Source organism: Corvus cornix, chromosome 1A (assembly GCF_000738735.6).
Source record: "Corvus cornix cornix isolate S_Up_H32 chromosome 1A, ASM73873v5, whole genome shotgun sequence".
Classification (NCBI taxonomy): domain Eukaryota; kingdom Metazoa; phylum Chordata; class Aves; order Passeriformes; family Corvidae; genus Corvus; species Corvus cornix.
The window spans coordinates 58336031-58353341 of NC_047057.1; the positions used below are offsets into that span (position 1 = coordinate 58336031).

Consider the following 17311-nt stretch of genomic DNA (forward strand, 5'->3'; position numbering starts at 1 on the left):
ACAGGCTCCAATCCATATTCAGTTTTAGCTGTTTGTTTGCTGGGGGAAGGTGGGAGCTAAACTACTATGATGTCTCTATACATTTCAATCAAATCACAGGCTTCAACACATTAAGTGGCTCCAAAAAGAGATTAATGGTGTTAGAGTACATGCAGTACTCTCACATCAAGGCTCCAGCAGGAATCAATCCCTTCTATGACAGACAGAAAACCTCCTCATAAACCATCACGCTGAGATCCTGGTTGTGTCTGTAATGTTTCATACCGTGTTTCTGATCAGAAGCTGTCTAATCTTTATTATTGTTTGTTTTAAAAGAGCATTTCCAGTACCCCGCAGCTCAGACACCACCCACCTTCCAGTTTTGCTCTTTCTTTGCTCTGCTTCAGTGAGGATGGGGATGGTGAGTGGTGTCCAGTCCTGCTCTGGACACAAGCAGACACAACCTCTTAAAACACACAACATGATTTTTATTTGTTTAATCAGTTTACATTCCACAACTGACAGTTTACTTATTTATTTTTTAATTTTCCATGAACAAGTTGTTTAGTTAGTTACCAGACAAGATTTTAATTGATGGAAATACAGTATTCTGTGCCAATCTGAATAAAACCAAAACAAATCAAAACAAAAGGGAAATTGTAAGATGTAGCCAGTTTTTCGATAAAGTCCTGTGATGCTTTCTGCAACTTTTGTCTTTCAAAGTTATAGGGGTTTGTTCATTCCCCCTATTATTTCCCTGATCTCAACCCTCCCACTGAAATGTTCTTTTAGGGCCTCAGTCCTGCAAACAGTGATGCACGTACACAAACACACATGTGTCTGCAGATTAGCACCTTCGATTAACAGAACAAGAAATTAGGGGTTGTTTCATGTTTAAACAAATTCTGTTCACCTCTGCTGCAACAGATTACAGGAAGAAATGGAAAAGTACAATACACTTGATGTCACATTACTTGTGAAATTAGCCACCACACTCACATCTCACCAGAACAACCTAACAAAACAGTCAGTGGTTGTTGATGTATTGTTAGCACCGATGGCCACAGGAGCCACTTCACCTCTTAGCAGCACAGAGGTCCCAACCTCACAGGACATGTCACTCTCTATTACTTCTGACAACTGGCTGTTACTACCCAAAAGTCATAAAACTCTGTGTGTATTGGCTAAAAAGTGCTCCACTTGGTCGAGCAGCTGCATACACAGTTCAAATATCCTTTACAATGCCCAAACCATAATCAGAAATGGACACAGTTCTGGACTTTTCAAAATATGTTAAAGTTTTATATATTTCATTGTAATTCCCAGTCTAGCAAAGCACTTAGGCATGTGCCTAGCTTTAAGCATGGCAATAGCATCCTTAATGGGAGATTTATGCTTGAAATTAGGCAAGTGCTTTGTGGGATCAAAGCTCTGTAGCAGTGCTCTGAAGAAATCAGAATCCTGAGTGTCCTAATCCTGGCTTTCACATTTACAGCCACTGCAGATTTGAATAAACCCAGCTACAGTCTAGATTTTCAAAAGTGCTGAAAAGAGAAGGCTCCACCTGCAGCTGGTAGAACTTGTGAGGGGGCATCAAACCACTGAACAGAAGGTCTTTTCCCAGGCTTTTGGCTTCCCATCTCCAAAATGGCTATAATACCTACCTGCCTCAGACAGGTCAGATGGGACTTGTAAAACTTTCTAAAGATAAGTGCCAGATAAATGCAATGTATTGCTGCATTTCTCTGAATATGCCTGAGTATTGTGGCATTCTAGGTCTTTCTTAATCCAGCTTTGATGTGTTTGTACTGCACTTAGAGGAAACATAAACAGCTGGCCAAGATGTACCGGCATGACAAATGTCTTGTACCAGTCATATTATTTTACTTGGGAATGTCCTAGGAAAGTGCTGACATACTTCAATTTGCAGGCATTTAAGTGAATTATTATCCTAAACCTCCCAAACTGTCAATTAGAAACAGTGATGACTGCAACTTTTATCATCATCAAAGGATGATTATGGGAATTGCTTCATTTCTTCTGAGCAAGAAAAAAAAATCATAAGGAAAAAAAGACCAATGAGGAAGTCAAGAAAGGGAAACCCTCCAAAAAGTTTTTGCCAGTGTGGTAGCACATGGTTAGGCTGAATATTACCTGGGGCAGAAGAAATCCTGAAGAGCAAATATCTTCATGACATGTACCTACTGTGGATGGTGGGAGTCCAGTGAGTCTGGCTTCCCCCTGCCCCTTGTACCCAATGCTTGTGCCCTCACACTGGAGTGTTTTGCCACATCCACACACATTTCCCATGGGCAGAAGCAGGGGAGTGAGAGACAGAGCCACATGCTGAACTGGCCAAGAGGTTCATGAGCAGCAGGGGAGCTTGCAGGGGAAGGTCACCCTGGAGCTGTGATGGCCTGAGAGCTCCACCCATTCTCCTTCCTCAGCCCCAGGATCACTCCAGTGCCAGGCATTGCTCTGTGCCATGGAGCCTGGGCATTCGCTCCCAGCAGCAGTCACAGGAGTGGTTATGGCTTTTGTTAGGAGGTGAGACGGGTTTTTTGGAGAGAAAATGGAAAGTTATCCAAGAAGATAATCCAAGTGCATCATGGGGGTGAGAGGTCAGGCAGGCCCCTCTTGGCAAGCTACACCTTGGCAAAATGAACACAGCAGGGAGAGAATGTGCATGGCTAGACACACAGGACTGTTGTAAAGAACGGGAAACAAAGATAAACTGGTACAGAGTCACCCCTTAGAGCCTCCTCCCACATGATTTTGTGCATTGACTTTATCGCCTTTTAAACGGAGGTTTTCTTTGACACTAAAACTCTGAAACATCTGAAAAATCCTTGTGGGACACAGTGAGTCAACAGTTTTGGCTTCCCATCTCTTCCCAAAAGAGCAACCTTTGAGAGTCCCACATCCCAGTACCCTCCTCATCCCTCTCACAGAGAGGGAGGGCAGGAGAGTGATAATGAGTATTTAGGAACATTCTGAAAAATCTTGCAGAAAATGGTGCTGTATTCTTAAATTTCATATATTCTCAAGCTCCTCCTCATTTCCAGAGTTCACTCTTAAAGCCTTTATTTCTTTTTCACAGACATCTCAAATAACATAACAGTCACATATGCAAGAGCTGGTATGGAATGAGATTTAGAGAAAAATGTCTTTACAGGAAGCATGTCTGTATTCTCATACACAGGGAAGAAAAGGAAGAGAGGGAGACAGAGATATATATCTTACTCCTCAAAAAAGGGAAAGGGAGAACAGGAGAAGAATGTCAGGATGATACACTACAGCTTGGGCAAGGTAGTACCATGCTGAAAGATAACACTTGATCCCTGGAACTCAGCTTTATCTTCCACTTTCTAGCTAAAATCTTTCCTTAAGTACTAGTACACAGTATTGAATCTTCACTTTACAGGTCCCTGCAGGTCAGCTAAAGTTCCTCTTGTCAAAACCTTAACAGTATTTTTAAAAATAAAGTTATTCTGAGAGATTGGTGAAGATTGTCAAATCACTGACTTAAATCTAGTTGTAGAAACAAATAGTAGTGACCATACATTGGTACAAGATCCAAAGTTCATTAAACCTTAGAGTTTTCAGAAATCAGTTTAATTTTCCCACTCCTCTGTGTTTGTTTTATTCAGGTAATATATGGGACTACACAAGAGTTCCAAAGTTCTAATACTGGATTAAATTGCTGGTCCTTCTGGATAGACTCACTATCAATATACAATTCCAAATTTTGGCTCTGAGAGACTCTCACCATGAGATGGAGATGTACGTTCAGCCTTATCAGAGCAGCTTTCTGAATAATACAGCCACAGCTCATCCTCTTGTTGAGTCCTCAGTTTGGTTTTTCTGAGGACAACTATAATCCCAACAATAAGGGATGAAATTGCAATCTCTTTAATCTCCATGTAAGCTGTTTGTAAAGCAGTTATTAACATTGAAAAAAAGAATATGAAACTACCCAGACTGTATCTTGAAGGAGAAGTTTTTGATTATCACTACCAGCTAGATGACTTTTTCAGGGATAAAGCAAGAAAAGTAACCTTTGAACAGCTCAGCTGCTCAAACTCATAAGATGTAAATTCACTCTTTGAACTGCTTCAGCAATGCCCAGGACTGGCGGAGAAAGGTGAAGAGTTCAGACCAAAGACCTCTGACCTCCAGCACTGGGACCACCCAGTCGTCCGTGCCTGGAGGCCACCACAAGGCACTCACCTCAAATGCTATTTCCAGGGGTTGGGACAAGCCCTATCCTTTGCAGTCATGTTGCATTTTGGCAGGGGAAGGCTATTGTGAACATCTCTTTTTGTTCCAACAGGCTTTCACAATGAACACCTCTGTTTTACAGGTGAGCCCAGGACACGCACCCGAAGCACACAGACACAGCTGATCTCCATATGGATGCTCTTCTGCACTAGGTACCTGATTCACCTCACCAGGATTTAAGATCTTTTAAGATCTTGTGATCACCCAAGATAGGTGAGTGGTCACTCCATGAAGCAAGAAGGAGCTCCTAAAGCTGACTTAGATGTCAATTTTGCTGGGTCACCACCTGTAAGCAACTGTCTCTCTTCACTGCCTGTACAAGAAGCCAAGGGAGATGAGCCCATTAACATAATGACCTCAGTTAAGTGCCGAAGGTTAATGGGGACAAAGGCAGGTCAGAAGATCCCGGCCTTTGGGCAGCTCAGTGTCACCCACAAAAGTGCTTCTCCCAAATGTACACCTAATGAGAACAACAGCATCCATACAAGGGCCTCCCTTATATAAAGGACAAGAGAATCAATTGAGAGAGCTAATGCTGAACAGAATTCTACCATCGCTTTTTCAGTCTATTCCTTTTCCTTAAAAAAGCCCTTGAGACCCAGTCCTTTGACTGGATGTACATGTGTGGATGTGCATGCTGCCGACTTTAGTGTGGTACCCCTCCTCAACTGGTGCAATGGCAAAATTAGGATTTTCCTGGGAAATAGTACTTTTTCATTTGTTTTGGTTTAAATCTGAGATATGTGAGGATTGTGAAAAAGAAACAGTCCTTTGCCTGAAATTCTGTACATCAACCTCAGGTTATTTCAGGCAATCATGAAGATATGGACATTTTTCATAAATTTACAAATATATATACAAATATACACATATTTACAAGTATATGTGTGTCAGCCCATGGGCTACATTTACTACTGATTTATTCCAGCCACACACAAGTATAATGGTTGTTTTTTACAAAAGGAGATTGGCAGAAAATTAGAGTGACTTAGCAGTGACTTTTCCTGCATCTATGCAAAAGATCCTTAAGTGGGCTGACATGTAAGTGCAGCCCCCTTACCTAAGTCCCCTCATCACACATACACATAAATAGGACCCAGTCTTATATCTGCTAATGAAGCACATTTCTCCTTGATTCCAATGACCTCTAATCAAAGAGAATTTTACTTGAGAATGAACTGAAAGTTCAAGCCCACTTTAGGTACAGTTTACAGTTTCCAAAGTTGTAAAGTCTGTCATACTAGGCCTCAAAATGCTCTAAAATAATTTAAGTTACTGCAGAAAAATACCTTCAAAAGTTCCCAAATATGCTTTTCTGTGTAAGTAGGGGAAATTTTGTCCTGCAAAAGATCAAACCACAAATACATAGATATAAACACTCTAAGTGATGGAAATTGCAAAGTAAAAATAGTAACAGTTTAAATTAGATATCTGTGATTGCTGTTGGTGCCCAGGAGTTATAAATAATTCAGTATGCTCTAACTGAATAGTCTAAGGCTGCACTTTTGTTGTTTTGATTACTCAAACATTTTTCTTATGATCTATATTGTTAATAACTCTTTGTAAAAAAAATACAGCCTTATGCTCTACTGCCAGAAGAAAACTCTTCTTGAGATAAAACATCACAAGAGCTTAAGCAAATTAGGAGCATATATGTTTTTTTAAAAAAAATATGTAGGCACCAAAGGTATTTAGTGTTTTATTCACCATCTAAGGAAGAATTGGATGCTGAGGCTGTTTTGTGTATCTGGCCCCAGGAGACTAAGACATGACTGATTCACACTCCTTGGAGTCTACATCATTTTGAAACTGGGGCAAAATCCTCAGGTTTTTGAAGACATTATTCTTTATTTCACCTACTGCAGAATCACTGTTACTGCTTGGGTATTTCTGACCTGCCAGCATAGTAACAAGGCCACTTGAAGGAATTGCCTTTACAGAGGTATTCCTGTGTCCTGCTGCCACAGGTAGGGCTCAGATCCACGGGATGTGAAGCTCCCTGCTGTGCCCAGCAGCTTTAACTGCAGTCTTCATGCTGCTGACAGCCCACACAAACCCTCTGTAGACTCAGGGTGTCCTGCCATAGCACTGCCTCTTGGCACAGTGGGATTGTTACACTAAGAGATCATAAACATTTCTGCTTTGGAGGGGATACATTGGCAACTCTTCCTTAAATATCCAAATACTTTTTGATGGAAAATACCAAATTTACCCCAGTTGTACTGTGCTTCCTCATGCATCTTCAGCAGAGAGTTTCCATGTGATCTGCACGCACAACCTAACACAGACACAGATGGCATCTGAATTGCATTGCGACTCCTGAGTTGAGTATAAAAGAATGGAAAACAATTATGGTGCATTTTGCTATGTATTTTCTCTCTATGTAGGACACTTTTAAAGGTTCCTGGCATCCACATCATGTGGGATGTGCACATGTGTGTGTTTAAGGAAAGAAGGGCATGAGGGTGCCCATGTGTACACACTGTATGCAAGAAAACTTTTGAAGTCAGTTTTTGCCACTGTGCAGGAGTGTTAATCAGTGAAGGAAAAATATAAAAGTGCAGTCCCACAAGGGACTGACAATTCCTGCTGATGATGCTGTGGGTGACATTGGATTATCCTCACAGAATTCTACCAGTTTTGACCTATAGCAACTGCTGTTGGGTCTCCTTTTTTTCACTCCCCCACTTTCCCCTGGAGATAACCTATCTGAGACTGATATTTTCACTGGAAGTCTTCCCTAAGCAAGGGAAGGACAATTGATCTGTGATTCTGGAGTGCTTTACTAGAGGTGACCAGCATTTCATTTCCCTGTTGCAGCCTATACTGAGGCAGTCATCCAGACTCTTTCTCCAAGTTAAATCCTAAACACGTGCAAGGCGTACTGCAATTCAATTGACAGCACTGTACCAGGCTCCAGTTCTCCCACTAATGTCAACAAGGAGCTTGTCAGAGCCCCCGGGCACCAGCAGCATTTGTTGTAAAAAGGTTGCAATCTATAACTAAGGCTCTGAAGAAGGCTGTAGGATTGGGGTGTAGTGGGGCAGACAGGATGGAAACCTGAAATCAGAGTTGGGGGCTGATAGGGAGGGAGGGGAGGTAGCATCTGATGACTTTCTTTCTAAAGCCAAAGAAGAGATACTGTGAGTGTGCAAGCACACATTTCATTTTCAGTGTTAACCAAGACAGCACTAAAATATTTTCTAAGGCACCTGAGCTTTCTATGAACCTCAACAGACTATGGAATAGTTGCATTATATTCCTGGCTGTAACTGGAAACAGTGGGACTATAAGTTTTGAGCTAAGCCCTGGTTTTTGAGTTTTCACCTTAGACTGGCAGAATCAAGATTTTATGGATCTGGCCTGGAGTTTGCAATCAAAGTTTAGGCTTTTTTGAACTTTGGTTCCTGACCTTGGAAATTCATCTGTCACTAATCTTTGCATGCTGTTTGTGTTTCATGCCCATTTTTTACTCTTTTGGTACCTGGCAAACATTCAGAGCTGTCTCAGTTTTTCACCTTGAGTCTTCCCTTGCTGGCTGGATGAGCACAGCAGCGTGGACCACGAAGGAGTGGGAAACCTGGGAGCAAGGAAATGCAGTGTTGGTTCTTGTGAATGTGCCTGAGCACTCCTGTAGCCCTTGTAGGCCTATGTAGAGACACACAGAAGAAAGGGCCTGAATAATGCATGTCTTTATTTAAGCTATACTTGGTAACATATTCTTTTCCCTCCATTTTGCTGCTGGCAGTTAGTGTGGCACTCAAGAATTAAGGACAGATTACAGTGATTTTCTTCTGAGCTCTGCTTATCAGTGGGGCTCCAGGGAGGAGCCTGATTTGGAGGTGCTGCATGGTGGGTAAATGGACAGCCGTGGAGACACAGTCTTCCAGGAATGCTTGGGAACCTGAGATCCCCCCTGCACATCAATCCTCTCCTTCACCAACTTTGCTTTATTCACCATCCAATGAACTGCACAGCTAATGTGCCATAGATAAAAATGGTCCCAAATGAATTGCATGCACCGGAAAGCGGAATACCTGCACTCTCACAATTCACTCTGGGAAGGATGAAGATCCTCTCTTTAGAGGACTCTGAGGATGCTTTTCTCCCCTTTCATTTGTTATTGCAGCTGGAATAACATTTTAAAAAGTAATGACAATTTTTCAAAAGCAATATTTCAAAGAAATTTCTCTGGTCACTGGTGGTTTGTGATCCACTTGCAACTGGGGTAGAAGGAAAAGAAAAGCCCAACTAGAAGAAGAACTGGAGGGATTGTAGTATTTAAATGAGGAAAGATAAGTTGTGTGTTTGCAGAGAGCAAGAAGGGATAGATGATATATACAGGCGGCTAATATGGGTCAGGAAATTTAACACACAAACAGCTTTAGCTTGAGGAAGGAGGTGTCTATAGGGTACACAGGATACAGGGCACATGTGCTCCTGCCACACAGCCCCTTCACATGTAGTGTCCCAGCAGGAACAGGCAGCAGAACCCCTGTAGCTAACTCGTTACAGTCACAGGGCAACACAATGGAGTCACTACACACAAAACATCAGCCTGCAGATCACAGTGGCTTGAGCCAATTCATCCTGCATCCTTAGGATGGGCATTTTAGGATATCTGTGTTCACTGCACTCCAGTGGCTCTGTGGTCTCTGGAGCATAGAGATGCGTTGTCCCAGAAGTGCAACATGAAAGGCTACATGTGGGAAGAGCCTGCCAAATATGGATCCTGTATTTCCACCTCACGGAAAGGGAGACCAAGAACATACTGGTTGCTCAGGCTAGGACAGAGTGTCACCTTAGCTACAAGGGAATGATGGGAAAAGAAGAGCGTGGGCTGGACTCTGCAGGAAGCTGAATGTCATCCAGGAAAGCACATTCTTGACTTTAAGCATATGAGTAGTCAACCAAAGTTAAGGGGATTAGTCACATGCTCCAAGTAAAGCACATGTTTAGGCACTTGGCCAGAGAAGTTCTGAGGGACAGGGTCAAGCCCCATGATGCTGGGATCACTGATAACAGATTTCTAATTAGGTGCTCCTCCGACTAAGAAACCACGCACTAGTCAAAAAGCTTCAATTTCTGTTCAGAAAGATACTTCAAAGCCTCCCCGAAATGCAGAAACTCAGAGTAGCTGTGAGTGTGCTTCAGCTCACTAAGCATCACAAATTTGGATCTGGATGTATTCTGGATCAACCCTGCTCTAAAGACAAGTCTGAGCCGACGGAAGGCGTGGTGGGGCTGAGACCCCTATTCAGGGGTATGGAAGCACATGGGACTCCTCCCAGTTCTTTGAGAAGCACAGAGGGAAAATCACAATCTCCCAAAAGGGTTCTTCCCTTACTTAAAGCAATGATGAGAGAACTGGTGTTTGGACAAATGGTCCTTTTGGGGGTCCAGTTGGAGATTAAGGTGATATGATCACCTGCTGCCTCAGACATTCCCATAGCGTTTAAGATGCTTCACAGCCACACAGGCCTTACAGACTCTATGCTAGAGCAAATGGAAATCACAGAACTGGCCCAAAGATTCAGGGTCAACACTTTTCTGCTGTAAATAAAAGTAATCATAACCCTCTTCACCACTGCCACACACAGACGGACACACAGGCTTATATACAGCTTGTAAACCAACACCATCAGAGAATACTTCATCAAGGCAAAACTGTTTTTATGCCAGCTGCAGAAAAAAAGGAAACCTTTGAAAATCCATCAAACAGCAAAATTACTTCCATTTCTTTAAATCTTCCTGCTGTACCTCTTTCAAAACTGTATCTGTAGAAGAATACGCCCTGTGAACACTCATGGACCACACACATCATCGCAGGAGCTGCTGTACTGCTTTGCCTGCCACAGGGCCTGATGGTGGACTCCAGGTAGGTACCTCTGAGAATCTGGTTTACCTGTGTCACTCCAGATATCTGTATTCACATGAAACACCTTTCCTATCGCATTCAGCACTGCAGAGGAGGAAGAAAGTTTGCATTCAAAGCTGTTTTAATGAAACAGCTGTAATTTTCCTAATAATTTCTTACCGAGAAGTTGTTTCTTTCAAAACTTTTCATGCTTTGAAGAAATGGACAATTTTTATAGGTCTTTTTTGGTTTCCAGTTATTGGTTTTCTGCATTCAGGTTTCATTTAGCTTTCCAAGGCTGTTTTTGTTTTAAATTTCCTTCTTCTGTTCAATGGTAATTCATCAACCTCCTTACCAAGTAGGCACTTGCAGTCAAATGATTTCAAAACTTTTCAAAACCACTCTATTTGAGAACCTTCCCAGAAAAAAATAAATAAAACAATCTGCTTTAAAAGGAAGTTTCTTCAAAAGGCTTGTATTTTCAACTCGAATAAGTAAGTAATTTCTCTGGTCACATCTAATGGAAAATGAAATTGTGAAACTTCAGTTGACAGGAATGGCACTTCAGTGGCAACACACTGACTTAGCAGCTGGCATTGGCATGTTTGGGGAATCTGTAGACAACAGAAAGCAAAAGCTAGGTAGTTGAGCAAGAATGGAAGAAACCCAAATCTACCCTACTCCAACATGCCCTCCAGAAACTTCATTTCTTTGAGCACTGTTAATAAAGCTACATGTGTAAGAATTATTTGTTAGCTGGATATTTTTAAACCAAGCAATACTGTTTTTCACCAGCTGTGTAAATGGCATGACCTGGAAATTAATGCCTGCATTTCTGTGCAGCAGGCACAGGCTCCTCCTCCTGGTGAGATTTTTTTAGATGGAGAATATGACTTTTTATTGACTTATGAGGACTGATACCATGCAGCTATCACGTAAGAAAGGATTGCTGGTACTTTCCCTGAATTAAGAGCATGTTGGGTTGGATTGGTTTTGGGGAGACCTTTTTTCTTTGCCCTGTCTCCCTTTGCCTGCATATTTGTCAGTGGTGCCCTCACTCCTATATATGGCAATTCAGTCATCCTTCTTCAGAGTCCCTTTGGCTACATCTTTGGCCCTTCTTCCCCACCTTTCCCTCAGCCACTGGTACCCTGCAAGGACCCATTGTCCTCACAGCCAAAATGCTTTGCTTCCTCTAATGGCATTCACCCACCTCTCCAGACTTAGCTGTTCCTTTAGCTCTTCTGGGACCTATGACCTGAACGATGGGAAGAGCAGAGGGAAGGAAAAAGGAGACAATAGGAAGAGGAGTAGCAGGAAAAAGAGAAAGACCAAAAAAAGAGAGTTCCATTTGCAGATTCACAGTTATATCATACAATGCTTAAGCTCATGGGAAATGGATCTCTGTTCTCTGCATCTGACCCTTTCACATCCATCTGTACACAGTTCTCCCAGATGGAGAGAAATGTCCAGTGAACCAGGCAGTTTCCAAAGACAAGATGTGGGAAGGTCTTATTTGGCATACATGAACAAAATGAGAGGCATCTCTTACTTCTCTCTTACAGAAATTAGCTCCCTTTCCCTCCTCCACAATGGCTTTTGCCCAGTTGTCTCAAACATCCAAAGCAGAAACTTGATGAAATCCCATTCCAGCAAATCCCTGGGAAGAACAACTACCAGGCCTCCCCCCACCTCCCTTCTCCTTGGCCAGTCTTCCCCTGGATCCACCATCCCGAAGCTCCGTGAAAAAAAAACAACCTCTTGAAATCCACCAGAGAAGATGCGCTGTCTCCGACCTGACGGCTTTCCTCCCGCTTCTGCCGTTGCGGTGCCTCAGTCTTGGGCCACAAACACAGCATGGATGGTTTAGTGGACAATCACATTGCAATGTTTTAAATTTTTCTTTTTTGTTAAAAAAAATAAATAAAGTAAGAGGGAAGAAAAAGTTATACACACATGTATCACAGCATTTTCAAAAGGCCTTCTGCTGTATTTACATTAGCAGTTCAGCCTCGGTTGTAAGCCTGGATGTAAGGCAGCTGGAAGATTAAAACCGCATTGTTGGAAAGTCCGCTGAGATGTCCTCTTGGAGTTTTTTATTGTTTTCTGGTTTTATTTTCTTAGATGTATTTTATTAATATTAATTATTATTATTATTTTCACTTGTTTGCATCTCTCTAAAGTTTGGCAGGCAAAGAGAAAATGCTTTTCTACTTTTCCTCACACATTCTGTCCATTTTGTTTTCTGCGTTTTAAGGAGAAAAAAAAAAAAAAAAACAAAACCCCAAAACCAATGACAGGACAAGCTCCTGTAATTTTGTTTTAGAAAGAAAAAGAAAGTGGATGGGTTTCTCATAATAGCCTTGAGGAGGTACGTTGCTGAAGTGGCTCAAATGCTTCATTTGTTCCTTTGCTTTCTGTTTGCATTTTCCCTTCTGGCTGCAGTGGACATGCTTTTTGTGTCATCCCCCCCATGCCTCTGCCCCCACCATGTCCTGTACAGATTCTGGTTCCAGATTCCCCACATGGATCCCCTGTTCCCCCTCCCAAATGGCAGTAGGTAGATGCAACTGTAGGTTCATTTGACCTCTAAGGTATGATGCTGAAGTTAAGAGTTGGATGGAAGAGCCACGTGAGAGAAAAGCTTTCCCATCGCTGTGAGAAAGAATGAAGCAACACAGAGTCCAGTGGAGATGTGAGTGCCATGTTGGACTCAGCTCTACCTTGGCACTGGCATTAATTTGAGATTTTATATATATATAATTATATATACATATATATGCATGTATAGGCATACATAGGCATATATATATATATGTCTGTGTGTGTGTGTACTTGTTTGCTATTTGTTTTAGCACACTGTCCCATTCTCAGGTCTAGATTTGGGGCAGTTGGTCCTGGGGACAGGTTGGACAGAAGGGGCCAGAGTGCAGAAGAAGCCAGAGATCAGAGTGAGGCCCAGGCCCCCCCACGCACAGAACATGGACCAGCCATAGCCATGGCTGATGTCGTCGGGAAGTCCGTACAGGTAGCGGGGGTAGCGGGAGAGCTCAAAGTTGATTCCAGCCACGCACGTGCACAGTGAAATGATGCAGAAGGTTCCTGGAGGAGAGTGGGAAGGGGAGAAGGAGGAAGGAAAAAAACAAAGAGAAGTTAGAAGAGTGATAGACATACCCCTTTCCAAGCTGCCTGAGAAGAGCTGGTGCAAGCGGTAAGGAAGTGCCTAAAGGAAGATGTTTGTATAGAGAATGGCTTGGTCTGGAGGCTCCACGGGGAAAGAACTGAGTGCCACCAGAGCCTTGAATATTGATCTGCTGCTGAACAGAGCTGTATGGAGAAACTTCAACAGGAACAGTTTTTCATTATGAGCACTCCCTTGGGAACCAGAATGCTTCCTGGAACCATTGATTTTTCTGAAACTTTGCTTTAGACAAATACAGAGTGAATAATCTTGTTTTGACATTTTTGGGAGGGAAAATAACCTTGAATTTTTTGTTTGATTCTGATTTTTCAGTGATAGACTTTATAGAATATTAAAGTATACTTGACATATTCTGGCTCTGTTGAAATATATGTTTAAAATTACATGGGAGATTTTCTTCATGCTTTTCTTATACCAAAATACAGAATTTTTCATTATACAGTCTCCTTTTAAATATCACTGTAAAAATCTTTAAATCCTTCACAAAACTCAGATTCTGCCCTCTGCATGACTCCAGTTTCAATCTAGATGCCCTCTGAAGTGTTGCTGAAATCTTCAAAATATCCTGTTCTTGTTTTCCATCTCTGCAGCAATATTTCATTTCTTATTTCTTCCTGGGAACACTGCGAGGACAAACTTCATAACTCTGTCAGGTGGTGTTATGGAAAGACACATGTATCAGATGAGCTGAACTTTATCCCACCCAGATGAGTCTAATTTTGATTTTTGGCCTCCAGCTTCATCGAAGCTAAACTCTGAGCTCCTGAAATGTCACAATTTTCACCCACACACCAAATAATGGATAGATACAGATGTTACACACCTGCCACAAGAGATAACGACTCAAGTCAGCGTGAAGTTGGTATTTTATTTTTCCTCTCTAATTCCTCCCTTTGTAGCCTCCCTGAATTGCCTGGAGAGCCCTGGGCACAGAAGGCAACCTACGGGACTCGTGCTACAGGACACACACGGTCAGTCCTGTGTGTCCTCCCTCTGTTCATGCATGGATCAGTAACAGGTAAAGTGTGCTACCTGCGCAGCACGTCCTGCATCTGTTCACTAACAGCTGCTGGTGACAAATCTCCTCTTCTCCCTGGTCCCATCCCTGAACCAGCACAATCTTCCAAAGCATTCACAGTCAGCCTAGTTTCAGTGACAAGCTCCTGTCTTCTGGTGTCCTTCTACTCTTTCCTGCCCCTGGTCCTGCTTCTCTTCTGCAACACTTATGCCGCTATTTCTCTGCTGCTTTGCTCTGTTTAGTTGCAGTTTCATTGAATTTGACACTCCCCACTCTGAATACAGATGTAAGATTATTTGGTGAATTCACATGGAATTTGGTTCAGAAACTGGGAGCATTTTCAGGAACATATACACATCACCAAAGTGTGTGCACTTTCCACTATACCCACTTCCTTTATTTAGTAGGAACATCACATAGCCATTGAATCTACAGGCAAATCTCTGTCATGGACCTACTGTGAGATCACTGTCACAGTTCTCCGTTCCCTCTTCTGATCACTGCTGTGTCTGTTTGGATGGTCTTTTCTCCACTGTATTTTGGAATGTCACTTGTAGATAGTCTCTGCTGTAAAGGTCAGGTGCCTTCCCTAATGCCAGGTACAGTAAATACTCATATTATGGGAGTGTCAGTGCGTACCAGTGAGGACCAGTGAGCTGCAGCAGTAGGTACTATGCCTATTTCATTCAAAACAGCCTTCTTGCCTCCCACCAGCACCCCATCAGTCTGCAATCAGTGATCTGGATTCTTGCAAAAGCCTTGTGAGATCCCAGGCTCTGGAGCTGTCTTTAGAGCTGCCCTATACTACTTGAAAGCACAGAGCAGGATAAATGGGGAGATCTCCATCCCACAATCCATTAGTCAAAAATCAGGTTATTTGATTAGAAACCACATGTCCCTTCCACATTTTACTATGTTATTTAGGTTATTCAGTAATATGAAGGTGTCTGACAAGAATGTGGCTGTTCCCTGTGTTCCGTGTCAGAATGACTAGTACATTGTGGGATCAGGGAAAAAATGATGCCTCAGAGGCACTGTGTTCTGAGGCTCATTTCAAATGGTTGTGGTTAGAAAATGACAGTGAAGGCCTTTCTTTGCTAGTAAGAACATGGTAATTTCAGCTCTCTCAAAATATAAGATTGTTAAGAGAGGTGGGGGGGGGGGGAAATCTGTGTGGCCAGACTGCAGCTGCATTTGCTAAGGACAAAAGGGAAGGAAATAACTTTGGATTTCAAATACTCCCTGTGCTTTCACGCTTTGTCTTGGCGGTTTTGATCACAAGCTCTTCAGTGCAATAAGTGTTGCTTACTTTTTGTATTTGAACAGTGCCCAATATATTGGCACTCCACCTTGCTGAGGGTATTCTGTCCCTTAACCAAGGAACAACAAAGAAGAGCAAGTAACAACAGAGAACTAAGCAAATCACAAGCATGAGACTTCCCTAAAAAAAGCCTGCCCCCTTTCTGGAGAGTGTGGTAACCCATGATGACAAATAATGACTGCCATGCACAATGTCACAGAGCAGAGTACGGTCTTCAGCCAGTCACCCCCCTATGCTTCTGCAGGATGTCTTGTACAACACAGACTTATCTGTCTCTCTAGGGCTGTTCACTGCAGACACAAAAAATGCCATTTTATGCCACCTAGAAAAATCTTTATGGCCATTTTATGAGTCCTATGTGTTGCTTGTGTTCAGCCAAGCAAGGAAGTTCCCACTTATAGTTAATCTGGCCTCTCACCAGGAAGGCTGCTGATGAAAACCGAGTAAGCTTCCTACCTCATGACTGTTCAGTAGCTTTTCATCACGAACTGGCAATCATAACACAAAGGATCATCCTTGCAAATTGCACAATTGTTGGCCATTGTAGTGAAAGAGTAATGGGTAAAAGGGATGCAGAACCTGAGCTTACCTGCGGAAATGAAGCCTCTGCTAGTCCAGGTAAGACATGGAGCTGAGGTGGCAGGAGGAGGGAGGCTGTCACTCCTGCCCATGATGCTCTGCACTACAGATATGGTGCTTCAGAGGCAGCAGGACTGCAGGAAGTCATGAGCATTCCTAACCCTGTGATTCTTTTTCTCCCCAGAAGTCAAACTGAACCCTTATGCAGTTTCCTGCCAAGTTTTTGCTGTCAGTGAGGTTCCCTCCCACATGTGCACTAATGCCCCAGATCTCCTGGAAACTGCAGCAATACAAACTTTAATTTCTTTGTGAAAACACTCCCCCGTAGCTGTGGTTCAAGCAGATGACCAGACCTGAAGGCTGGTGGTCCAGCCATGGCCCTGATGCACAGAATGTGAATGACAGGTGGTTATAAGAGCTCACTGATAGATGAAATGCACAGGGAGATAAAGGCCATCTTCAGCAGCTGGGGGAAGCAGAACTCACAAAGTTCTGTGTGCTGGGATTTACACATTATCCTCCTAAGTGAAACACTAATGAATGAGACGAGGCAACAGTGGGATTTTTGACAGGTAATTCACGTGTCACTGCAAAATGCTTCAGTCAGGTGAGAGATGAAATTTCATGTAAAGCTGTGCCTGTGCCATAGAAACTGCTGTTTGACATGTAGTCAAACCTCCATCCTGACTCCTTGTCAGGTAGCCTCCCTTCATCTTGGCCTAGTTTTGACAGTGCCTGTCCTGCTAATGGGCTGATGATCATCAGTGGTTTGAGAACCTAAGATATTAAATACCTCTTGGTTATCTTGTGCCTGTCTTTCTTATATATTACAGAGAATATTAAACATTACACTGAATGTCTCTCTCATTTAGATTGGAAGGCTTTTTAGGACAGAGATGAACTTATTTGCTATATATGTATATAAGATGGGGGTCCTGCCATCCTTGCTGCAGGGGCAGACAGAGTCTGAAGAGGGATGGCAGGGAAAGGTAATATCGGTGTTGGTCAAAGCCTAATTCCATGTGGATTATGAGTCAGAGCCCTTTGCTGTAGCTGTTTTCAAGCATGATTATA

At 42.7% G+C, this 17311-nt stretch overlaps 1 protein-coding gene across 1 annotated transcript in view; it reads right to left on the reverse strand.

Annotated features, from left to right (window-relative positions):
- Positions 1-446: 446 nt before the first annotated feature.
- TMEM178B (transmembrane protein 178B) overlaps positions 447-17311 on the reverse strand; it is a 223850-nt gene continuing 206985 nt past the window's right edge. The window contains exon 4 of the mRNA XM_039570570.1: positions 447-13219. Within this exon, the coding sequence (XP_039426504.1) occupies positions 12969-13219 (251 nt within the window). The 3' untranslated portion in view covers positions 447-12968. The remainder of the gene's footprint in view (positions 13220-17311) is intronic.